Below are 27,406 nucleotides of genomic sequence, written 5' to 3'. Positions count from 1 at the left end.
GATCTTAGTTTAAAACTCGCTTATATGTTTGAAAATGTACGAAAACATTTAATTTTAATTATAATGTAAACATCTAGCATTATTTTAACGTTTTTATTAAATAATTCTTTATTATTTTTGTACATTTTTTTTTTGATTATTTTTATTTTACGCTTGTACGAATAAATATAATACATAATTTACTATAGATTTCTAAGGGATTTTAATGCCAACAAGTCTTGAACCCCGGCGATGGCTTACGAGTATGTAAGACGGAGAAAACAAATATGGATGTACCAACCAACGTCAGCAAGTAGGTATTATATTGAACAATAACAAACACTAAAGAATAGTGATTATATATATGTATAGGATAGGAGGAAATCAGCAGGAGGAAAAATTACGTTATGGAACAACTGAGCAAGTAATCCGGTATAATCGTATTAAAGTTACGAAAATATGTGTAACATAACAAAAAATTAAGTGAAAATGCATTGCATACCTCTAAAAGAATTACGATGATATTCGATTTGTAAACACAAAAGTTTCTTTCAAGGGCGCAACATGTAATATTATACCCATGTCGAATCGAAAAGATATCCCGAAATCGTGTGTTTACAATATATATATTGTTTAGAGATTTTAAAGGATCGACCAATAACAACGATCCCCTTCCACTTCCCTTAGCACGGCAGTTTTTTTTTTTTTTTTGGTGCGCCCAACGGCTACCTTCGGTCCACCATCCGGACAGTTGCGTTTGTTCAGTCTTTCCAGACCGTTGTTTGGTTCTCGTGGTTAGTCTTATGGTTTTAACGCGTCTCGAGCCTACATTGTAGTCAGAATTTTCGTTTTTTTTCGGTTGTTTAATTTAATTTTAATTCTATAAGTGTAACAGTAATATAGTATATTATAATTATTTTATTTCGTCGGCGAATGTTATTGTACGTTTATTAATATTTGTGATTTAAATCGCAGTTCTAACCACACGACCACCACGGTCGCGAGGTATTGGCTTTTGCAGTAAAAAATTGTACTGCGAAAAAAATATCAGTCGACAACCACTGTACGAGACGGCCTGTGACAAAACATAACTATCGAGGTACGTAAGTGTAATTGCAATTCAAATTATTATAATTTCTATTAAATTTCGGTTGTGTATATATCAACTATTCATTTCCCGTTTTACATTCGATTCTGAGGGCGGAGCGAGAATATATTGATTTTACGATATTTATATTTTTCTATTTTTGTTTCTGTTATAATCTTTTGGGGCAATAAAAATGCTTTGATATTCAACTTAGGGGAAGGGTGAAAAAAAGTTCAAACTTGTACGGAATTAGATATTTAAGTGAAAAATAATGATTTTAATTATTTTGTTGTATTTAAATTATTACTCGTAGGTAATTTTTAACGTACATTATTTTTAAATAACACATAATGACATTTTTAAAGCATAGTTTTTGGCAAAAATGTCTTCAACCTATTGTATTACTTATAGTAAAGTAAATGCCTTTAATATAAATATAAATAATAGCAATTAAATTGCCTTTATTATTTTATTTATTTTTATTTAGCTCGTGTAAAATATAGGCACGTACATATTATTTTATGACTATTAATATTGTTTATAATAAATTAAACTATAGAATACGTACATATTAATATTGTAGTAGCTAGCTAAAATTATTTTTAAATATTTTGTTTTTATTAACATTTTAACAACACTTTTGGTCCAAAAGTATTTAATTACATTAATTTTATAATCAACAACGTATATATATATATATGTATAAGATAAACAAGAATTTATTTTGTACGGTTTTAGCACTGTAATAATAATTATATTATGTGGTCATTAGTTTATCACTTATTCCGGAAAATAAATTGTCCCGAAACAATGGCAGAAAAACTATAATCAATTTGACCGTTCCACAGTTCGTGTATTGTAAATACACTTTTTTTTTCAAAAACGCTTATTGGACTGTGTGGCGTTTAACAAAATTGGTATACGGTACTGGTTAAACTGTTAATTTCGTTTATTTTACTAAAAAAATGTTTTACGTCAGCGTTGCATTCGATATCGGTTTTTGTCAAAATGTATTGTTATTTCGGCGTTGCATTATGCCTGCTTTGTGTCGGCCGAGAAGTCAGATGACAGAGAGATTTATATGACCTACAGCAGTCTAACATATAGTGTTATATTTGTATAAATTTATAATTTGTTTTATTATTCGTTTACTATTTGCTTTTGTACACTCGTATAAAAAAAAAATCGGCTGGACAAATGTTTATATACATATGCTAACACACTGCTTATTGTTGCAACACCGAATGAACCTTTTTTTTTTTTTATCCCGGCAATAGAATTTCGAAAATAATAACGTATTTATGCGACTTATTTCCGAATTCCTGTATAATACGTTACCGATGTCTATATAATATAATGTATACGTATATTATATATATATGCGTGTATGTGTGTTTAAAGTTTACAATCCACACACATTAACGTTTTGTGCTCACGTCTCCGCGGGGTACCTGCCATATATATATATTGCAGGTTCCTTATATCCAAAGAGATTTTTTTATTGTTATGCTTGCGGACTTCTATTACTATACGCGTAACGTTCACGTATGCTTAACAAATCACTAATACCTACCTCATATACCTTTTTAATAGCTCCGATAACATTTCACTGTATTATAATACGTCTTTTGGAGATTTTTTAACAGGATTATTTTAGATTCTGCAGACCGAGACGATGAATGTATTATTGGTTTTACAATGGTTGGTGTTTTTTTTTTTTTTGCACGCTAGCCATCGCCTTTTTGAACAGTACGAGTTCATCAATCATCAACTTTTAGTGTAGTTTTTTGCTAATAAATCGTATATTGTTGGAATTTGGGGATTAGAGAGGATTAGAGAGGAATACATTTCGCCCCTGCTTTTGAAAATATTCGTGCAAGACTCTGCGGGTTCGGTGTTGTGTTGTAATTCAAAAATGAATAACCGTAGGGCGTAGAGACCTTCTTGAGTAACCTCTTGGCCTGTGCATATCACATATGGATATGGATATTGAAATATTACATAATATAATGTACTTAGGTACTATTTATATTTACAATTAAATTGAATAAATTTTCAATATCTATATAATCGCTAATTATTCTTTTCACTTGTATTGGTAGATTAAAAACGTTAAATCAAACGTTTAAATTGTTCTTAAATTCTTACGGTAAATCAAAATCAACGCAGAATCATTCTTCCAAATTCCATGCATGGTTTATAATTATAATAAACATTTGATATTATTATTTTAATTTAGTTAAAATAATAATTATACATCAGTACCCCGTACCGGGGTTAGTGAAACGAGACGAGAGTTCATAATATAGTCGGTCACTGTATCCTGTTAGCTTTTTGTGCTGTAAACAATATACATAGTTGGTACCTACGTCATAACTTGTAAAAATAACAATTCACTGTTCTGATATTGTTTTAATTAATATAACTAACAATACAATAAACTAGTAAAAATATGTATGTTTTTGTTTCGCCTGACAATCACTCCTAGGAAACTTTAATATACTTTAAGAAAACATATTTTTGTTATTCACTTACAAATTCCTTATCGTATATTTATAGTACAAAACAAATTAAAAATACTTACATTTCAAGATGTAAATATTTTTATTCAAATGTAATAGGTTCGTTAACAGGATGGTCCCCGTAAAGTTCATAATTTAACTCACCAACTGAGTCATTCGTTTTCTTACTAAACATATTATGATTTATAACACGAGCCGTTAGTGACTTTGAATTAAATATACGAATAGTGTTTGAACTGTTTGAAGCTGTGAAATAACAATTTAATATCTTAGTAATATTTAATAACGATTGTTTACACCACTTAGAGTTATTAAAATTTTAAATCTATACTAAAAATAATCGAGTTAATATTAATTATGTCTTATTAAGATATATATTAATATGTTATCGTTATGTATTATCATATTATTCATATTTATTCAAAAATTAACTAAGTAATATAAAAAAGTCATCCTGCTGCTGCTTAGTAGGTGTTGTCTACTTAGGACGTATTTTGTAATAGAGTAAGTCAGTATCATGATTAGGATTTTTGAGTAGTTCAAAGAAGTTTCACAAAGTTTGAAGTACAAAATCAGTTTCATACGTCATCAGAAAACTGAAAACTTTAACTTTTATTCTGCATTTTTTTTTCAGGTAATTTTATTAATTTTTAGTGCACATTATTTGTACACAATAACATGCATTTTTTTAATCAAAATTTTATAATTAAATTACCAGTTATCGATAATGAGAAACTTTTTTTCCGACCATTTATAATGATGACAAATGTATCGATTTTTTTATTTATGATTTTTATACGTCGATAGCGTCAATATCAATAGTGTGATTATGATCTGCTTTATGCATCTGATACTCAAACAAACGTATAATTCAACAAAAATTTAACTAAAAGTTTTGGTAAGCTTAAAATAAGTAATTCACCCTCAAAAGTGATGTTTTTCACCAGTCAACTCTCAAAACTATCGCCGGCATATCCATTACATTTTTTTAAATAAATAAAATGAAAAATTTAAAAATAATTGGTCATTTTTTTTAGGACATTATTACAGTTAAGTGCATTTTTGTTTTATTATTAATTAATAATACCAATTTATTTATTTGTTATTTACCTATTTTATAATTTCATAATTTAAATTAACTGTAAATTAATTCATACAATATTATCATTATGACATTAATTAAATAGCCTATTTAAATAATAATAATTCAAAATAAATTAAACAATAATACTACAATAACTTATTTTAAATATTCTTGATTACAGAATTTAATTTGAAAAATAGGTAATGTTTTTGAACTTTTTACATGGAAAAGATAACACCCAAAACCAAATATTGCTTTGTTTTTTTATTTATACATCAATATAAAATTCAACTGACGAATATTAAAATATTTTCCACAGATAAAGGTCATGTAAAGTAACAAACGCGTATATAATATATTATAGAAGTATTTAATTTTGTGTTGTTTTGTATTCAACATGAAATCATTTACTAAAAGTTTCAGAAAAACTATGAAAATAATTTAAATTAATATTACATTTGTAAATAAGTATTAAAAGTAATATTTTATTATCTTAAATAATATTGTACCTAAGTCCACTACCTACTATAATTTCTATAATTACTATAATTTTCTCAAAAAAAGAATAGCTTTTGGTTTTTAATTTGCATAACAGCGGTTATTTGAGTCTAGTAATAGTATATAGGTATAATATTTTTGTTTTGAACTCAATTCGTTTTCCAGAACTTGTTTAATTTTAATTCACTTACAGATATATTTTTCTCAATATTATATTCTCTGATTCATGTTAATTTAAAATCAAAGTAATAATTTTTTCTTAAAAAACATGATTATTACTAGAGCTAGGATTTCTATGCATTTCCGTGTTTTTTTCCTTAAGTCCAAATTGATTAGTTGTCAGATTTTTCCACGATTTGGCTTATTCTTAATTTAATAGAACAATTTTTTTTCATATTTTTGCACATTTTGAACATATTTATTGTATGTGTATACATTTTTGTAAATCTTGTTAGTTTTAAATGGTATTTATTTAATGAACGTCTATAATTATTGGGTTATTTGTGGAATTATCATAAATATACTACCTAAATAAACTAAAATGGACTTAATACATACGAAGAATAAGGGATTCAAAACACTTCTAAAAATGTGTAGCATTATAAACAGTGAATATAAAACGAAAGAAAAAATGTTAATATTACTTTAAATCTCGAACGAATCTCGTCATTTAAATATTATGGTCCAACAACATCGTGTGATATGGAAAGGAATTTCAGCCAATATGAATCTTCGATCAAATCGCCGGTAGTTCACATTTTAAAATTAAAAAAAATATATAATTTTATAATAGCGTGTAATAATATTAACTAATATTAAAAAAAAAATTGTTTTGCATATTTTTACATATTTTGGTAAACAAAATGCATACTCAACGATTATAAATACTAGCTACTATTGCGATGATAATTATTATTAATTATTAATATTATTATAGTAAGTAACCAACTTAGAAAAACGATAATATTTTTTTGACACCCGCGATTAATGTTTTCACCGGCGCGATATCTAACTTGACCATTTCATGCAATCCTGGTAGTGGTGGATGCAGAATGAAACCACCGAGTAGTTTTTCTTTAGTTTTCTTTCGCGTAATTTAAATAAATTGTTTATGTAAAATATTTTCAGTATTATAATAACCACATAACACCGCGAAGTAGTTGAATATTTTAAACTAATTATTAATTGGTATATTATGGACTTATTGTTAACATGTACACACAGTTTACACTTTACATGGAACGTGGTGATAATCGCATGGTGTAAACTGTAAAGGTCACTTTAGAATTAGAAATGTCAAAAACTATTCAAATACAATTTATTTTTTTGTCAATAGATCGATTCAATACAATATTTAAGCGAACATAGTTCGAATGGATGTAGATTTTGGGATTTTATGATTTAGTGCTGTTCTTGCAATGCCCATTAACCGGCGGAATTCCACCGGTTAACGTTAACGGACACTTAACCGGACATTTAAGAACGGCCTTAATAAGACATAGACGAATGGGTGTGAAGTTCTCTTAAGGATTGGTTTTTAAATTTTAAATAAATATACATCAATTAAATCTTAAGTCAATTCGGAATCTACTTAATATATACTATTACTTATTACATAGGTACCTATTTAATTTTTTTTTTTTTTTTTTTAATAAATTATAGGTTACTAATGTATGTTATGTGTTGGAAATATTCAGTTGTACCTATTAAGGTGGTATACTAATAATTATACAATATGAAATTATATTTTGTCATTTCGCAACTATATAATATACATATTATACGTATTATGAATATATATATGTATGCATTTTTTAAACAGTATTTAACACTAATCACGATAATTTATATTGAAGATTTTCGACATCACGACATTGTTATAGAAAAATAACGACTTTCTGTAAATTTAAATCAAAATACTCAATACACATTTAATTTAATTTAATTTTTAATTATCATGTTATACCGATTATAATAATTATTTTAAAATTTAATACATAATATTATGATGTTTAAACATTTTACGTGGGTATTTACAAACATATACATAACGACATCGTGAATTGGTAAATTTTAGGGGATGTGAATTATTTTTTAAATAAAGCTTGAATAGTCAAACAACTACAGCCACACACTCTACATCTCTGCAATATGCAAGTGATATAAATAATAAAAAATAATAATTACTTTCAAATTTTAATAATCAAATATAGGCGATATTTAATGTTTATGTAACGACAATTAATCAAAAATTGAAAAATGTGTAAATTGTTATTGAATCGATAGGTCTTTCATTGTTATTTAAAAACTATAAAATACGTATTACAATCTATTCATCAATTATTTTAAACTATATATGCATCTCTTTTTGGGATGTATTCAGTAAACGGATTCTGATCTTTTTGTTTGGTACCATTGAGTATATATTGTAAAGGAATACAATGTTCGATTATATAGTAACAGTATACAATACATACTTAATAATAATGCCGCGCTAACGATAAATTGTTACCAACGCCTGTAGTAAGAATCCACTTCGAAAAAAGATAAACAAAATGGGGCTAGTATCTAATACTTGGGCGGGTGACTCTTTTTCAAACGCTTTTTGACAAACATTTTACAATATAAATCGAGTAAAAACTAAAAAAAAACGTTGAACATTATAAATGTTTATAAATAGTAAAATAGCTCAATAAGAATCAACATATTTTGAAAATTATATCTTTAAAATAATATTAATATTTATTAAAAAGTTCAAGTATTTAAATTTTAAAGTGTTATTCATTTTTGAATAAGCTACAATAAAAAAAATGAATCTGTCGAAAACTGTATATTATTTTTTGGTAAATATTCCTACTTTTCCGCTGTGTTTGTTAGTTATTTCTAATTATTTTAAAAATAACTTTTATTTTTATTTCCCAAAATACTAACTCCTACCAAAAACCACTCTCAAAGTTGAAAATTGTCTCACTACTTAGAAATATTATGACATTCAAAACATTTTCAACCAAAATCAACCAAATCAATACATTCGGAGTAATTTACCGAAACGTCCAGATTTTAAAACCGGAGTAACAATTTGAATTACATTAAATAATAAACAATAACATTTATGATTATAGGCTGGTGGTTGACACTATCACATATATTATTGTTCATAGTTACCTACTACTATTTTAGTCGTGCCTAATCTTTGATACAGGGATGTACCTACCACGTTAAAAATAAAAATTTTATGCAGAAAAACAATTATAATTTTTAATTTATTTCTTATTTTTAATAATCTATTGAGAATTACAACAATGATAATACTTAAGAATTTTATAATATTTAATTTTGATAGAAATAAATGAGTGTGTTTTTTTTGTTTTAACAATATTCGGTATAAAATGTGTAACTTACATGTATAACTTAAATTCTTAGGGAGGACTGTTAATATCCATTAGTTATAAGCCAGATTTTTCTAAACCTTTTGCATACATAATTTATGTGGAAAAATGTTTGTTCGTAAACAAATAATGTAAATATTCGTATTAAATACATTTAATTTGTCTTGTACGAAAAATATACACATCGTAGAATTTCAAAGTTGAACTGTGAACTTCCTCAAGATACCACTCTATAGACCTGTAGTTCTTTAATACACAAACATTGAATAATACAAAATACAAATTCTAATAAGGGTCATAATTATTAAAATGCTATAAACTACTGATATTTTATTAAAAGACTATAAAAGCACAATAGTCTGCATTATCTTAATACTATAAAAATAGATAATAAGATATAATATTATATATTTTATATAGTACTTAATTAAAATGAACGAAAAAAAGGTTAGCAACAAAATTATATGGACTCGCAGTCATTGCACCAAATCTTAAATTTATACAATCATACGTTTTACACTGATACTTTACTAAATGTATTAACGTATGATATTATTACCTACTATTTAATTAAAATATAAAATGTAAAGCACTCAAATTCAAAGCAATATTGTTTTTTGATTGTCCTTTTATAAAATATCATTTTTTTTTTGTATCGCATTCGTGGTTTTTATTAGGATTTATAGACTTGATGTATTTTTACTTTGTAATATTCAGTTATAGTGTGTTTATACTGTTTATAGTACTAAACAATGTTTAGAAAAATATTCACGCGAAATATTTTCACAGGCAATAGACTGGAAACCCTTGATTTAGGTTGTTATTAGCATTGTAAGATTTAGTGATATTATATACACTTTTTGTACAGTTTTTATGTTTTTTACACAAAAATCAAATTTAAAATAAAAATAATATAAATAGGATAGTACACAATACACTCGATTGTCACATCATCGAACGTCGTACATAACTATTTAGTGTTTACATGATATTTTATAGTGTGGTGTACTAGTGTGTAACGTATTCACTATTTACGATAAAAGCAATAATGAACATTATTTGTCACGAGTCTAGACGTTTATTACTCATTACTGTGATTAACTGATATCTGATTATACAAGAAAATATATAATTTTAGTAATATTATCATTTATAGTTTTTTTTCCAAGGCCCAAACATTCGATATATTCATAAACTTATTCTTTCACCGTAATTCATCTTCGTTAAATATTCGATATTTTGAATTTGTTTTTTTGGCCGAATACCAATTTTATTTATACAAAAAAACTAAGAATATAATTAGTGTGTTTATTTACATTATGCAATAATAACCAACAACCAACACTAATAAAGTTTATAATTTTAAACATAGAATATTAACACATTATATTAATTTTAAAACTGGGTGGAATCAATAGACGATATTATAATTTATAGTTAATACGAATAGAATTTTTTAATCAAATAGATAAACAAATGATTGTTAAATTTATTTTGGGTGTCGTAACCCCCTCCCCACACTACAACAACAATAAAATATAAATTAAAATCTTTTTATAAATATTATTTTTATTATGTCTCAAATTTTAAAAATGATTAAATTTTAATTGTTTTAAATTGTAATTTATAAATGTATGTCAATTTAAAATAATAATCAATTAATATCAATTTTCTTGATTTTTGAGACACGACATCGACAAATTTTCGGGATCAATAATTATGAATGGCTATTGGAACTATATGCTTAAATTATTTTTTTTTTTTATAAATTGATTATTAAATAATATCTTTATTAATAGTCACACCGCCTCTGCTTAGAATCATTTTTCGTGTAGCTACAACAATTTGTCATTGAATTATTTGAATTCAAGTTTGACACGTCCATTATACAATTTACAGCACTACAGTTAATACAGAATAACAAGAAACATTTGAAACCTTTAATACAGCAAAGCGAGTTCCCTGGTTTATTTTTTTTATTTCGATACATTTTGTGTAAATAATGTAATTACAAAGTGTAAATAATTATTAAGTCGTTTGGAATTACACTTATCGAACGTTTTTCTATGTCTAGCTTATTAGCTTTCGTCGTACATTTAACTAGACAGTATGTATGATTAGTAAAATAGTTAATTCAGAATATTTTCACTATTTAATTCTTAAATCATGAAAACATCTTATATAATTTATTTCAGAAACTCAATAGTTTTTATATTTTGTTACAGGTTATCAGCAGAGAAGGCATAACCATGATACGTCGACAGTATAAAGTTGGAACTTTCCCAAACAATTTGTTGATAGCGGGACAGAAATGGTTGATATTGTTATCGATAATACTAATATCACTTGATTTTTCAAATTCATCGATAACCTGTGGACCTGGCATATATTCACCAGGAGGTAAGTAGTACTGATCGCTCTTAACAACTAAACATTAAACTAGTCGTATGGTAAATTGAAATCTTTCAAAAATTAACTAATTATATATCAAATACGTGTACTTAATAAGTAAGTTGACGAAAAATTAAAATATCTATTGTGATGGGACTCACGTGGACCTGTTCAGATGAGTTCATTATCTTTTCGAAGATATAAACAACAATAAAAATAGCAATTTATTAACGCGTCGGCTTGCAATTTATTATTATAAAATATATAATAAATCATAGATGAAACCCAAAAATTGTAGGTAGACCAAAAACTATTTTTAAATATAATTTTAATACCTCAATTTAAATTAGTTGTTAATTGATTAAACTATTGATTTCGAAAATAGTTTAAGTATAGTTAATTATTTTTTGTATATAATTCAAAAAATAAGAATATTTCCTCCCGTTTCAGTAATTAATGTCTTGTACATTGGTTTCTAAAAATGAATTTGTTTTACGTCCAAATTTCTGTTTCACAATCTGTAGAATCTTGAAACGGGACGCGATACAAATCAAACATTATTATTATTATTATTATTTGTTTGTAACTGTAGGAACTACTCCGAGTGGTGACGTTAATATCGAATACAACAGTGGTACTCCGTTGGAAATCACATGCAATTTAAATCCTAATCACGAACTACTGCAGAAAATACTTAGTGATGAAACTGCCGACGATAGCAAATCAAAACTACTAAGCCAGAAAATCATGTTCTATAAGAACGACGAACGCGTCGCCAAACAATATGTATCGATCATCAACTCGACGGCGGCCCAATTGCGCGTGTCAAATCTCTCGGCGAGTTCCGATGTCTATACATGCATGGTATGTTTGGATAAAAACAACCACGGCATTAAACTATCTAAGGCGGCTGATATTTCATCAATCAATATGGCTCTACGGAATAGCATTATGAACACGGTCGGATACCGTCCAAACGAATCAGTCGACACAGACATCGGGGTGTGCCTTAACAATGTTAATGTCGGATGTAAGTACAACTATCCAATTCTATAACCTATATAGATGTAAATAATATTATTTTCTTTGCGGATAATACTTGAATCACTATTCGTTTTTGAACAGTTGATGTACAGGGCATGATAGCGATAATAATGGTAGCTTAGAACCATTATAAAAAAAAAACCCGCCCGTTCGTCGCGGGATTTTGAAATTTTATTAAAACAAAATATGATTATAAAATATAAAATATCGCATGCACTAGTGTTAGGTAATCTGTGTAATTGTTCCGGCGGAGTACAATTGCGCGCGTTTCACCTTTTTAGGTATAATAATACGATTGCGCGCAGTGCCAGAATAACAAAGAACATGATTTTAACTGTTCAAAGGCGTACGATTGCGCGTGAACTTGGGTGCGACGTTGTCAAATTTTTTATTAAACAAAAATTAAGTTATGTCATAATTATTTTTAATATTTAAATACAGATACAAATATATTTATTCAGAAACTAAGAATGATATAATATTAAAAGAATGTTATCATGCCGCCATAAAAGAAAATATAAATTATTATTTAAAAAAAAATATCGTTAAAAATATTTCGTTGAATTTACGTAAGTAACACGAAATAAAAAAAGTTAATAATTCAAAAAAGTGGAAAAATTACATTTAATATAATAGTTAAATTAAATTTTAAAACCCCGATGCCTATTTCTAACTGTGGCCAAATACTTAAGTACATTTTTTGGTGTTTTATTATTTAAATAATGTTTGTGTTCAATGTTCAAATTTTAAATTTTTTTGTAATTCTTCCTTCGATTTTAGTTTTATTTTTATTTTGGAAATGGTAAACGGATTTACCATAAATCTAAATATTTGGCAACGTTGTTTAAAAGTAAAAATAATATAGCGCACGCAATCGTACGCCTAAAAAGATACCACCAATAAGTACCACGTGCAATCGTATCGTGCCCAATTGTTTAAATCTCAAAGATTTTCTAAGTCGTTCAATCGCAGTATTTTTCATTAATTATTTATTTTGATATAATAATATAAGAATATCATACAGTTTGCGTTTGGATTTAAATTATTAATTTTGATTCTCGATCGAAACATAAAAAAAAACACACGATAACTTAAAATAAATAAATTATTATGAAATTATCTACGTGATAATTGAAATGTTGTCGAAATGATTTCAGATGATTTATCAAATAGGAGACAACTTTAAACCGTGCAGTATTAAATTATTTCAAGTCAATTATTTAAAAAATAATAAGATATTTTTAAACATTTTTTATTAATTTATAAAAAAATATTTTCAACGTTAGTGACTAATACGCATACAGTTATATTAAATAATATACCTAATAATAATATTAATAATTATTACGTTATTAAAAGAAAAATACAGTATTTCATGATCGTTATCTATAATTTATACAAATGTATGGCATACGTTTTTATAAGATACCGATAGATTATATTAATAAATTGTGTAAAGTATTTAGTTGTATTAGTGATTACTGTTTTTAAATAAATCGTCTTTGTTTAGATAAACCACTCAACGTTACAAATTTCGCTTGCACCTCTAACAACTGGGAAAGTTTATCGTGTAATTGGACCAAACCGGAGAATCCGATAAAAACCGCTTATAAGGTGTACTTCAGATTGGCCGGCCGTGCTTTTAGCAGGTGATTCATATGCGTTATTTACGATAACATAATATTTATTATTTATTATTTATACTTTTTTTCATTGTACGTGTTTTTATTTATAACATATTATAAACATTTATTTTTATTTCCAGAAGTTTCACAGCTTGTCCTGCGGATTCGGATGTCCGAGATAATTCTTGCTATTGGGATTTTTCTACTACACCGCTATACAGGCAATCGTACGAATATTATTATTTCACGATAACTGGCGAAAATGCGCTGGGAAAATCGTCAATGCCAATTCGTTTTCACCACTACGCCAACAGTAATCACATATTATATTTTATATCTGTTTGAATTTTTAAAAAAAATGTATTATATATTACAAGCACACGCGTAACAATTCTACTACTATTTATTATTTTTCTTATAATTATTATTGTTTTTTTTTTTTTTTTTAATATTCAGTTATTCCCGCGAGACCCACAAAAATCGCAGCGATTGACCAAACGGAATCGAGTGTCAAGCTTACGTGGTCGATCGGTACAATGTCGTTTTATTCGCACGGAATAGTTTACAAGATTCAATACAAATCGCAATGGGATTCCAATCCCGAACAGTGGCACGTAAGTGATCAAACGTAGGTACACGCGGATAAAATTGACATTGTGGTTTGACGTACATTTTTCCCCGCATAGACTATAATCGTCAATGACAAATGCAACCCACAATCGACATCTCACGAAACCGATTCGGCGCAAAACACGGACTGTGTGGAACACGACGGAGACCATCATTACTACGACGTCACCGGCTTGAAATATCCGTTTGCGCGTTACGATTTTCGCATATCCCTTCGGACGGCGCTCGCTGGCGGCGACGATAAGTGGTCTGCTCCCGGTTACATCACCGTCAACACCAAGCCCACGAGTAAGTTTATAATAACAATTTATTTTTGCGTTTACGATGACCTATAACCTAACCTAACCTGTACTAAGTATGGAAATTCTGATTGAATGGCATAAAATTCAATTTTTTTTTTTAAAAATTCAAAAATTGTCAAAAAAATTTTTTATGCATTTAAGAACTTTAAGTTTTTAAGATACTTAGCCATTTTTTTGAACACATTTTTTAAAACAGTTCGAAAAAAAAATATTAAAATTCAATAAAAATTGACCAAGTTAAAGCAAGTTATGTTTTTGAATAATTTTATAATAAAAAAAAATATTTATTTCAGCATGACAACACTTTTACATACCTAATTAAAGTTTTGATTTGAATAGAAATAAAAATAGCCGTGTCTTATCGTTTGCTGAACAGCGAAACTGGTTACCTATTTTTAAGTATTTTAATTATATTGAAGTGAACCTATCAAGTTACTAACTTGGTCAATTTTTATTGAATTTTAATATATATATTTTTTTTTGAACTGTTTTAAAAAATGTGTTCAACAAAATGGCTAAGTATCTTAAAAACTTAAAATTCTTAAATGCATAAAAAATTTTTTTGACAATTTTTGAATTTAAAAAAAAAAATGAATTTTATGTTATTCAATCAGAAATAGTACTATAAAAAAAACGCGTTTAAATATATTGATTTTCTATGGAGATATTAAGGGTGATACGGGACTTTTGTGATATTATACTGTATAGTCTCCAATATCGACAACTAATAATCTGAAATCAATTAATCGAACATCGAGTAATCTATTGTACACAATCGCGTATAAATAATTAGATAATATTTTTCTTCGATTGCGTTGTTTAACGATAGAAATGTATTTTATAGTTCCCAAAAGACCACCGCAAACTGACATAGGAAGCTTTCAATGTGTTCCTTCGCCATCAGACAAATCCAAAAGGGACGTGTTAGTTTATTGGCAAACTATAGAAGATAATGAAAAATGTGGCGAATCGTTTGAGTATATTGCTTATTATGTTTACAAGACGGAAGATGAACAAACCATGTAAGTACCGTTTGTACATTTCACATCGACTTTGTTAAGGGGTTATGTATAGGCAATTTAAATAATTAATTAAAATGTTCATTAAAAAATTCGTTAAAAGCATTTTTAAGAACATAAGCTATATTACGGCTTTTGTAATGTGATTTTAGAGCTAAATTATGAATATGAATATCAACAATTTGATGAATGATGTATAGGTAATTTTCAAACAAAAACACAAAATACATATATTATTATTATATAATATGTATGTATATGTTTTTTAATATACAACTTAGTTTTAAATTTATATTATTAGTAAAAATCATATTAGTTTTCTGTAATGGATCAATCAGTTTTTACTATCTTTTAGGTATTTGTAAATCTTAGATTGTACAAAATATTTTTAGTCAAAACTAAAAGCCAAAGCATAATTATTATGTTTTCGACTTTTAACCAGTTGCTTACTATTATACATATTTAAACTAATTTAATAAAATATTATCTTAATTAATCACTGGCTTTAAATCATTCTCACTTATTTGTACTTTTATATTTATCAACACAGCACTCGTCGTAGCGACGAAACGTACAAGAATTACGCCAAGTTCAATTGCCTCAGCACCAGCATCGGATACGAGTTTATAGTAGTATCATACAATAAAGAAGGTTTTTCTACAGAATGTTCAAAGGTTTATGTACCTAGCGAATCAGACAGTAAGTATATATATATATATGGTTTATTTTAAATTAGTTTGTATATTTTACCTATACTTTTTTTCTCTTAACTTTACTATCTATAGCACTCGATAAACCAACATCGTTAAAGAAAAGTGTATTTGACAAACAAGGGATTTTCGAACTATCCTGGAAAGGTGCCGATGTTCAGAAATCGTCCACTCCTAATCCACTAGATTATTATACTCTATTTTGGTGCGAAAAAGACATTGTCCATCCACAACAGTGTAATGTAAGTGAATTTATCTATTGTATGAAATACATAAAAAATTACAGTGTTGCGCAGTAGTATTAATACCGATGTCGTTTTTGCTTTAATGGCATCGTACCTATCGAATATCGAAGGCGCTACCTGTTACAGAATTAATATCGACACACGTGATAAATTGGAAAAAAAACTTTAGAACTTTTTATTTTATTATACAATTTGCTAAATGTGTAATTATTAATTTTATATTCGTTAATATTTATTAATACAAATTTAATAATTATGATAATTACTGAAAGTAGAAATATGAAATATAATAATGTAGGTAATTAATTAATTTGTTTTAATAAAATATAATACCTACATATTATACTACGATATAAGCAGTACCTTATGTATTAAATCGATTATCAATATCATTGTCAGCAACACTGACAATAATAATTATTATTACTATTCAAAATTTTTGATACTGACTGATTTTTTAAAAATGTTTGTTTCTATCAGGGTTATATGAATTGGATGCACGTACCGATTTCAGTATCTCGCTACAATACTACTGTGTTCGACAACATGGAAAAATATATTTTTTCAATTAGCGCAAACAGTGAAAATCCTTCGAGAAATGGTTTAGATAACCTTAAAGCTAGTAGTAGCGGAATGGTGTGGGAATCATGTACGTAACTATTTAACTGCATGATATGTTTTAACAAAAGAGCCTTCCCGTCATAATCCAATAACAACAATTTTTTTGTATACTTTTTTTTTTATATTATCGACATTTATTTTATTGTGTAAATCGATTTATGATTGATTAGTCGATGACAATGTAAAGAACGTTTGGGTTAGTGTGATTGGTCCGACATTTGCGGGCTTGAGCTGGAAAGTCTACTGTGACGACAAGACTGGTTTAATTATTGGATATCACGTATTTCACTGTCCCATAATTTCCATAAAAAATCCCCTTTGCAAAGGTAAGACATTTTTTAAAAATTGTAATGGGGACATAATATTAACCTAACCCTAAAGCATTCGGTTATGGCACTTAATTTTATTCACTTCGAATATTAATACCGCACTGTGCATGAAATGGGGTCTACTTATTAAATCCTTCACAATTAAATTAAATAATCCCTAACCTAACCTCATCAATAATACTTTTTTTTTTACGATACATTTTTCTGCTCTGGCTATGAAATTTATTTTAATATATCAGTGGTATCACAATCGGGCGGAGTCTATTAGATTTTTTTGGGAAAGATATTATGTTTTACAATAATATTAATAAACGTTCATTACATTTTAATCAGATTTAATTTAATATTATAGTATCATAATATTACCTTTAATACCTTTGTATTAAAAAATATACAGTTTGAGATATTTACCTATTGGTTATTACTATTAAGCATGAATGGCATTCATATTTTTTATAAATAATTTAAACGCATTTTTAAATGTGTTTTCACTACGTGATAATTGTCTTAATTTTTAATTTTATATATCAAATGTCAATATTTTTTGCGAACGATTATTACGAGTATATCATCGTATCTTAATGTATGTATTTCTCTATGATAATAATTGTAATTTTTTATTTCATAAACTATAATTTAATATTGTATACTTAGTATTTATGACATGTTTATTTATTTTATTTAAATTAGGTACTTAATATACGTACCTGTCTAATATTAATTCGGTATAAATTAGTGATGTATACAAATATAGTTTAAAATTAAAATAAATATGGAAAGAAAAATGGAACAACCGACCTTTATTAGTTATTATTGTAGAGTTTATTAAAAATCCTTAAAAAAAAATATGCATGCAAATATGCTTATTTATTAATGTATTATTAATATACATGTTCTTTCTGGAAAAAATGCATAACACATATAAAAATACTAGAGCAAAGAATTGCAAGTACACACTACACACATATATAAATTATTAAGTATTAGTTGAAATAATATAAATTTGGAAACGTTATAAGTACTTATTCGTATATAATTAAAATTGAACAATAATTGATGATTGTTGAATCATTGAAGCAATTCAATAAATATAATTGTCCAAAATAGTATTTTGATTAATCACTAATCGGTATTAAAAAAAAAAATAGTAATTCAAATTTTTTTCCTTTTACTTTCAATAATTTTTTCATAATTTATTTTACCATTGAAATGTATTATTGCACTGAATGTACTGGTAAGAATTTTTTTTTAGCGCATGGCAATTACTATTTACTTGTTTTTATGCATAGAAATACGCTCATTAATGTAACCGGCCACCGGCGTGTACTTAAGATATATTAAGTCGTTAATGCGTCATTATATCTTTAAGTACCTACTCCCATGCAAAATTATTCGTCTTTGCCGATAATAGTTTAGAAAACATGATGACCGCCAATTGTTTGTTCATAAAAACATTAAAATGTAAAGAAATAGAAATTAATTAGTATGCTAACAATTTTGAAATATTACGAACGTAATATTTGTTTCAAATATTTTTTTACTAAATTATAATTAAAAATACAATAATACCTATACAAAAATAAATATTGTACTTATCTACGTTCTACTTTAATTATTGACTAACGAAATTGATTTACACCTTACCTAGAATATTCGACGACCATTACAAAAAAAAGAAAACATGCAAATACCATTTCCAAACCTTAGTTACAAGTCAATTTTGTAATTGGGAAAATGGAATGGAGGTTTACATAATTGGTGGTATACATTGAGCTACAAGGAATGCTATTAACTCCAATCAGAGTTCCGTTAATAATGCATGAGCTTTCTAATGTTATTATAAAAAAATTAACTTATTAATATTACACGTTAAAAAATATTGCTTAATTTAAATAAGTAACTAATTTATATTAATAAGCATTATAATTTAAAAAATTCAGTGGTAAGTAAAGCAATTAAAAATTGAAAAGCGCAGTAAGTTATACTTTTTCAGAAAGATTTTTAAACAAAAATCTTGTTATATTGTACGCGTCTTTTCGTTGTACCCATAATGTATGGAGGGTCACGAAATAAATACATGAACAAATAATACATTTGTGCAAGAAAGTAAATTCTCTAGTATATAATGTATGCACTTATTATTACCTATCGTTCCTTTACAGCATGTTTTCATTTTCACTACGGTTAACGGGAAACGCTTCGTTCAATTTATTGCTTCGTTTTTTATTCTACCGTATGGGAAAATCAAATTCTGTCCGGAAATTTATCGCTCATATATATATATTATACATATATATATATTATACATATATATTAATTGCATTACCACACATTTTCCCGTCAAATAAAAATAATAGATATAAATAAAAAAAAAAAGTAATATTTTACCAAATCGCGTTATTTCATATACCTAACTTGAATTAAACATGTTAGTTCTTATGCGAAATGGCTAAAAAGTATGAACAGTTTAAATAAAGTGGTCAATATTAATTGTGCAACAAGCAAATGCTTGTATAAATGTGTGATAATGTTGTGTACCTACGCGATAAATATATTTGTATGATCAACTAATTTCCGAACAAAGACCGAGTGATTTAGTTGTAAGTAATGTGAATACGGTAAAATAACGGTTTTTGTGCAGACCATCACCCACAATTACCCCGATAAACGCATGCTGTAAAATTACAAATATAATATACTATATTATCCCTCAAAATTGAATTTTACTCCTAAAATTAATGTTTTTAAAAGTAAAATAACACCATTGTAAATCCAAGCCTTATTCTCTAAGGCTTAGAGTATAAAACGTGTTTACGAATTATTACTGTATAGAGCAGGGGTGGCCAAACTTTTTTTGGCCGCGATCTACTAAAAATATACTTCTCGAAGAGGATCGACTTCCATAAAAAACCTAACCACAATGATTAATTTTCGTGTACGTAGCCTAAAAATAAATTCTAACACGATCGACTTTGAAATCGTTTGCGATCGAACGTTTTGCCGCCCCTGGTATAGAGTATAGACAGTCGTCAGTTAACGCAGTCGTCGTGTTCTCAAAATATTATACCGAGTTGTTAATCCTCATATCTTTAAGTACCTAATCACTACAAAGTAAATTCGGGATCAGTATATTTTCCCGACATTCAATTGCCCGACAATACATTTGCCCGATACTACACTTGCTCGACAATATCAAATTAAATTATGAATAAATTTGTGTCAAAAATTATTCAAAATTTTAACAAAATATTATATTATACTATGTTATTTACAAATTAATTTTACATTCAAAATTATACAACTTATAATAATACATTTCTATGACATATAAAGTTGTGTTGTAAATATATATTATAGTGACACGTCAAAATATTCCGGTAAAAATATCCCGTATAAATATTAATTCAAAATTTAAACCTTTTTATAAAAGTTACATAGATATTAATACAATATAATTATTATTAATGTTTATAAAATACAAAAAAATTAATTAAAAAAAATTAAAAGGTTATGTTTTTCGTCAAGAAGTATTATACATACTTATTATAATTATTAACTATATTATTTAAACTAAGTTATGTGCTATTGCTTTTAAGTATTTATTGTTATTCGTAGTATCTACTATTTATTTGCTCATCCATATCTTAAAATGTAGAATAACGTTATTAATAGGTACAAAAGCAAGAGCCAATAATTTTTTTTATTTCGTGAGAAAATATTACATACGTGGAATAATACTACTTACAAATTACAATTTGATGTTATGAGCGATTCCCCTTAGAAATTAGAAATTTGATCGATTTCCCCTGTCATTTATAATTGCACTAATACGTTTTATTCATGTTACTTTTTCACATAAAACGATATTATCCATGATAAAATATTCGTCTGATTTTGGTTTTTTTTAAATTATTGTATATGACAAATGTAGTGTCGGGCTAATGTAGTGTAAGGTAAAAGTTATGTCGGGTAAAAGTATTGTCGGGCAAACATATCAGACCTAGTAAATTCGTTTATTTAATTGCTGTGTTAATTAAAATCTATCCTATAAAATGTCTACTATTTACCGATATTTGTATATATGCAATGAGAATATATTGATATTATTCCACACCCAAAAGTAATATTATAACGCGAGAAAACAATAATGAGGGTAACCTGGTTAGCAAATGAAAATAATAATTTATTTTTAATGACAACGTTTTTCAATAAAAAATCACAAACAGCATTTTTGTCGTGTCAAATTGATAGTCATTAAATAAACATTAAAATTTTTGGAATAACTTTAGTTTCTATACAATCTACGTGTTACGATATTAGGATAAAAAATGTTATAACTTATAAATAAAATTAGAAAAGTTTGTACACGCTAGGCAACGAACTATACGATATGAACCAGATTCAGTAAGTACATCAAACGAAAAATTGGTATCATGCTTAGCCAGTATAGATACTTTTATTAAAAAATGATAGATTACTTTACTTTAATATCTTTTACAACATCGGACTTAGATACCATTTTATAAAATAGCTATAGCATGAATTAATATACCTACTTTGTTTTACATCCCAAGAATATTTAATAAAATATGTTGATTTTCTTACACTTACTACCTACCTACATAAATTTCATGTTTTCTTGTAACATTTATAATAATACAATATATTATGTGTATGCATACTAGCTGTACCCGTGCACTTCGTTGCCCGTACAAAACGCATTTGTGTAAAATACTGTTACTGTTCAGTGTTCATATTATATCGCTGAAATAAACCGTATCTATACTTATTTTATTTTATGTTATTTTATGATTAAAATTAAAAAACGTATTTTGCTAAATATGTTATGAATATATAATATTAATTCATAAATTACGATTAGTCATTAGTGCTAGAACTTAGAGAAGATTTCAAATTTGAATACAATATATATTGACAACATAGTTGATAACTAATAAATGGTGAATGCAGGTACTCAAATGTTTTTCATGTCATATTTTGAATTGTATTTAGCTTATTTTGTATCCTTGACTTCTTTTTCATATTATTATAATTTTTCTATTAACATCCATTTGTTTATAATATTATTTTGATACAATTTCCGTCCGTTGGAGGGAGGTCGTGACACGTATTGAGTTTTTTTATGAGATTAACTAAAAAACCGTATACAAATAAAAAACACAAATAAACGATACAAAAAAAAAACGAACGTAATGACACAGACACAATATTATTGCACTGTTCTGTTGTATTATGTCAATGGCATGTATTTTATTTAAAAGTTATTGATACGAAAATTCGGTATACTTAGTGTTGGTGTACGCGCGTGCGTAAGATTATTTTTATCGATAAACTTCTCGGGACAATTATTCATATCTACACGCCGCGCGCCGAGCCGATATCAAACACATCGGCGGTCGTTATAACCGCACATTTTACACCGTTCAATACTGCACACATTTATTCTATTGTTAAAAAGGGAAATTTAAAAGTTCGATAGTTCAAAACCGCACGCATTTGATTGCCAGTCAAAAATTAAACAACAAAATCATAAAATAGTTTTTCATCTGGACAAGTAGCCATAATCACGACAAACACCTTAGGAATCAAATGTGATGGTAAATAAGGCAACCCCAAAAAAGTTTTAACCACAATCCAGATTGTGAATTTTTATCATTGTAATTTTTTTTTAATATTATGGAATAGAACTGATTTTTCTGTACAATCCCGAAAGTTTTATTTTATAATTTTTCGATCTTGATTAAATATGATTAACTTGTGTGCGGTACTATACGATAATGTTATTTTAGATAAATGTATACGTTATTAATATAAATCAATGTGTGCGGTATTGAACGGGTTGATCTGGGGAAAGTATGCGGGATTAAGGTATAAAAGTGTGCGGTTATGAGCTACAACGCATAATTTGACGGACAAAAAAGTCAGGTTGCATGTAGCTGGAAACCTACAGGCCACCGCCAATTTACAAGTTAAGTATTAAAAATATTTGGGGAGAGCCACCCTTAACACCTAGGGGTTTAAAACATAGCCTATGACTTATTTTCAGACCTACCAAATATACACCAAAATTTCATGAAAATAGGTCAAGCCGTTACGGAAGGATTCGATAACAAACACTGTGGCTGAATAATTTTATATATAAGATAAATTTTAATACAGTAGTGCGTACGTATTAATACCTAAATAATCTAAACGATCATTGGTAATATAATTGAAATAAACTAATTATAAGTTGGAAGTTATTCTTTTATTATTACTAGGATAAGGATTTTTCAAACGTTATTAAGGGGCCTCGCTACTGCCGTCAATTTGAGCTCAAAAGACGTAAAGTTTTGACAAAATTAAAGTTAGTTTAAGATGTCCGATTTTGATTCTGAAAAAAATTGTCTATAGATCGTACGGAATACTTTGTAAAAATTAAATCTTATATTCTAACGAAATGGTTATAAAAACTTGAAATTATGAATTTTTTCAAATCATAATATTAAATTTAAAATTAAAATTAAAACAAGTATGTTTCGTACGATCTACAGACATTTTTCTGCTGAATTTAAATATTTTTTCAGAATTAAGATCAGACAACGTTAACTAACTTTAATTTTGTCAAATCAATAAGTAAGTTGTCGTAAAATTCGTATAGTGCATTTTTATTATTATCGAGTTATTGACATGTGCATGCGCGTACGAGAGTGGCAACCGTCGGAGACTCCAGCCGATACCCGCTTACATTTCACTTACACTAATAATCATTTACAACTAACATAGATCTCGGGCGGCTAAGACGAGATTATGAATTGCCTAAATTATGTCCCTTTAATAATAACCGTAGCGAGGCCCCTTAACTAAAAAATTTTATGTTTCTCATTAATACGCTCTACTCTTGAATATAATTCTATAGTCTGGTAGCCTTCTACTAATCTTCATAATATATAATGCCTTGAAGCTATCCAAAATCGTTTCCTTTCATTATCCTACAAATTTAGTACTCTGCGACCTGCGCCAACCGCATTCACAATATAAGCCGTTATTACTCACTAAATACGAACAGCCTTGTTGTTCAAAGAAACATATGTGATTTGAAATTCTTATTCAGATTGGTCAATGACTACATATACTGTCTGGAATTGCTTAATTTTATAAAAGAATTTCCCCCGATGACAAACTTGTTCTACTTATACTATTTATACTAATTTGCTTAAAACTAACTATACCATAAATGTTCCACTAAATAGATCCGCTAGATTAGCTAATGATTCCCGAATTTTAACTTATTTTATAATTATATTATTAGATATATCATATCATCTTAGATATTTTCTTTTTTACTTGTTATTCTATTCTACTGTTTCTTAATTTAATTTTATTATTATTACACATATTATTTTAACATTGGGCTTTTAGTCCGTTTAAATTAACAAAAAAAAAAAAATTATTATTATGATTAATACGGGAATATGTGTATAAAAAAGTATTATAATTAATATTCAGTCTTAGTTTGAAAAATACAACAACGAGAAAAATCACAGTACTGAATATTATTTATTAGAAAAATAGTCAAAATATATAATACTCATAATTATATATATATACGACTGTATATGAGTATAGGTATAAATTAAAAAACAAATTTAAGTCAATCAATAAATTAAAACTTGACAAGGGTTTCTGCACTCTGCGAAAGCATTAGTATTTTTTTAAGAAAACTTTTCAGTTTAAAACATACTAATACATAATAATATAAACACTCAACATAATAAATTGTATATAATACGTGTTTATAAACCTTAAAATTTCTATCGAGAGTAATATATTTATTTTTTTTGTCATGTGTTATTTTATTTTCCTTGTGACTATTGTAATTGAAATTTTTCTTATTCGTTTCAGAACCCATGGTAATGAAAACAGTGAATGAATTTCATCCCGATGATTGCAAAGGTTCTATATTAGTTTCAAATTTAAAACCCTACACGGAATATTTAGTAGTCATTGCGATTGTTACGGATAACGACCAAACTTTAAATTTTGATATAACCATCAAAACATTACGTGGATCAATATTAAAATGAAAATATTACAAAAGTAATGAAGTACAAATATATTATTATAATTTTTTTCACTATTACATCTACTGTTTGTCAGAATCCTATTATTAGTATTATTATTATTATTATTTACCGGTGTTTACTAGTTGCGGTAAAAATAAAAAATTATGTATACTATAGTTGCGGTTAACCAACAAAAGGTTACCTATTAATTGTATAGTCACTCAATAAAAACGTTACTTACTGATTGCGGTCATTCAATTGTTGGTCTTAGTGAAATTCTTTTTGCGCTTTTGTACTTCAATAGTTGGATAAAAGCGCAAAAATAAATAAATGTCTCTTAAATATTTTTAATATTTTTATATTTAAAAAACAATATTGATAGACTTCAGTTGAAGTTTAGTATTATAATTATCGTACTGTATTTTATCGTAACAAACTACGGCGATAGTCATTTAAGATAACTACATTTATAGTATATGTACCGGCGGTTCCCAACCTATGGGCCGTGGATCATATTATAATATTGACAATATTAGTATACATTTAAAATAATATAATTATATATTTGTGTTATATACCGAATAATATTATATAAATACGTATATATATATATATATATTATATGTTATTATTCATTTAGTGGGCTTCAAAGATTTTTTACAAAATTGGTGATTCACATAACTAAAAAGGTTGGGAACCGTTGATATATACTATATACAGTATAAACTTATAACAAGGGGTATTTGATAACTCTAACGTAACTCCAATAGCATGTTAGATAAATGCATATTTCAAACATGAAAATTATACATAGAAAAAAACATTTCCAGATTGGACTACTTAAAAACTGTGGGCTTCAAATTTAATTTTTTGGGTACTCATTATAATATCATACTTATTACTACTAATAATATATAATTTTAATACAAAATAGTTTAACTCATTTTATTATCACTCTAAAAGCTCAGTATTTACTGTGGCCACAACTTAGATATTACCCAGAGACGTAGCCAGCATTTTGTATAGGGGGGGGGAGCTAAATACTTTTAACTTGAGTTATTAAAAATAAAATCAACAACAAAACAAAAATACTGATAATAACATATTAACGTTGATTTGCCGTTAACATATTATTTACTATTTAATTAACTTAAATTTAAATATTTCAAAACAATATAAAAAAATACAGCTAATGGGGGGGCTTTAGCCCCTTTAGCCCCCCCCCCTTTGGCTACGCCATTGATAACAGTGACCGCAACTGTTATATGACCCACAACTGGGAGCGTATGTAATTTATGCCAAAAACCACCTAGAGAAAAAATATTTATGTAATTTGCGCCACATAAAACTAAATAAAATTACATTATATAATCTGCACCATTTTGTGTTCAAAATGTAATTTGCGCCACTTTTAAATAACTAAACAATTTTTTTTACAAATTAACATATTGTATTTTTAATCATTGATCAATCTCAAGTTAATTTTTATAGTTCTACATTTCTTGAAAATTATTTTAAAAAGTATTAAAATATACAAGTATCTACAATTCCTGTAATTAAAAAAAACATACAAAAATCAGTCATATCATAACTATAAATAAATGTATATAAGTATAAAATAACTAAAAAAAATTATTTTTACAGATTAACATATTGTATTTTTAATAATTGATCAATCAAGTTCATTTTAATAGTTATACATTTTTAGAAAATTATTAAAAGTAATTAAAAAAAAGTATTAAATAAGCATAATTCTAATGTATAAAATTCAGCCATATTATAGTTATAAACTTATAAATAAATTTATATAAGTATACTTAAATTCCCACAATTGAAGTTAAAAATGTGGCGCAGATTACATATTC

General features: G+C 26.9%; 1 protein-coding gene across 1 annotated transcript; it reads left to right on the top strand.

Moving 5' to 3' along the window:
* Positions 1-744: 744 nt before the first annotated feature.
* Positions 745-27,094, top strand: LOC132927521 (cytokine receptor-like). Its single transcript, XM_060992064.1, has 13 exons — positions 745-1,078; positions 10,785-10,959; positions 11,543-11,980; positions 13,505-13,643; positions 13,760-13,932; positions 14,076-14,233; positions 14,306-14,537; positions 15,396-15,573; positions 16,121-16,269; positions 16,356-16,522; positions 17,006-17,174; positions 17,317-17,472; positions 25,381-27,094. The coding sequence occupies exons 2-13, from the start codon at positions 10,809-10,811 to the stop codon at positions 25,560-25,562; spliced, it is 2,292 nt and encodes a 763-aa protein (XP_060848047.1). The 5' UTR covers positions 745-1,078; positions 10,785-10,808; the 3' UTR covers positions 25,563-27,094.
* The last annotated feature ends 312 nt before the right edge of the window (positions 27,095-27,406 follow it).

The sequence above is a fragment of the Rhopalosiphum padi genome, chromosome 3, assembly GCF_020882245.1.
Source record: "Rhopalosiphum padi isolate XX-2018 chromosome 3, ASM2088224v1, whole genome shotgun sequence".
Classification (NCBI taxonomy): Eukaryota; Metazoa; Arthropoda; class Insecta; order Hemiptera; family Aphididae; genus Rhopalosiphum; species Rhopalosiphum padi.
The sequence above is the reverse complement of the archived record's forward strand: the minus strand, read 5'-3'. Positions and strand labels throughout refer to the sequence as shown.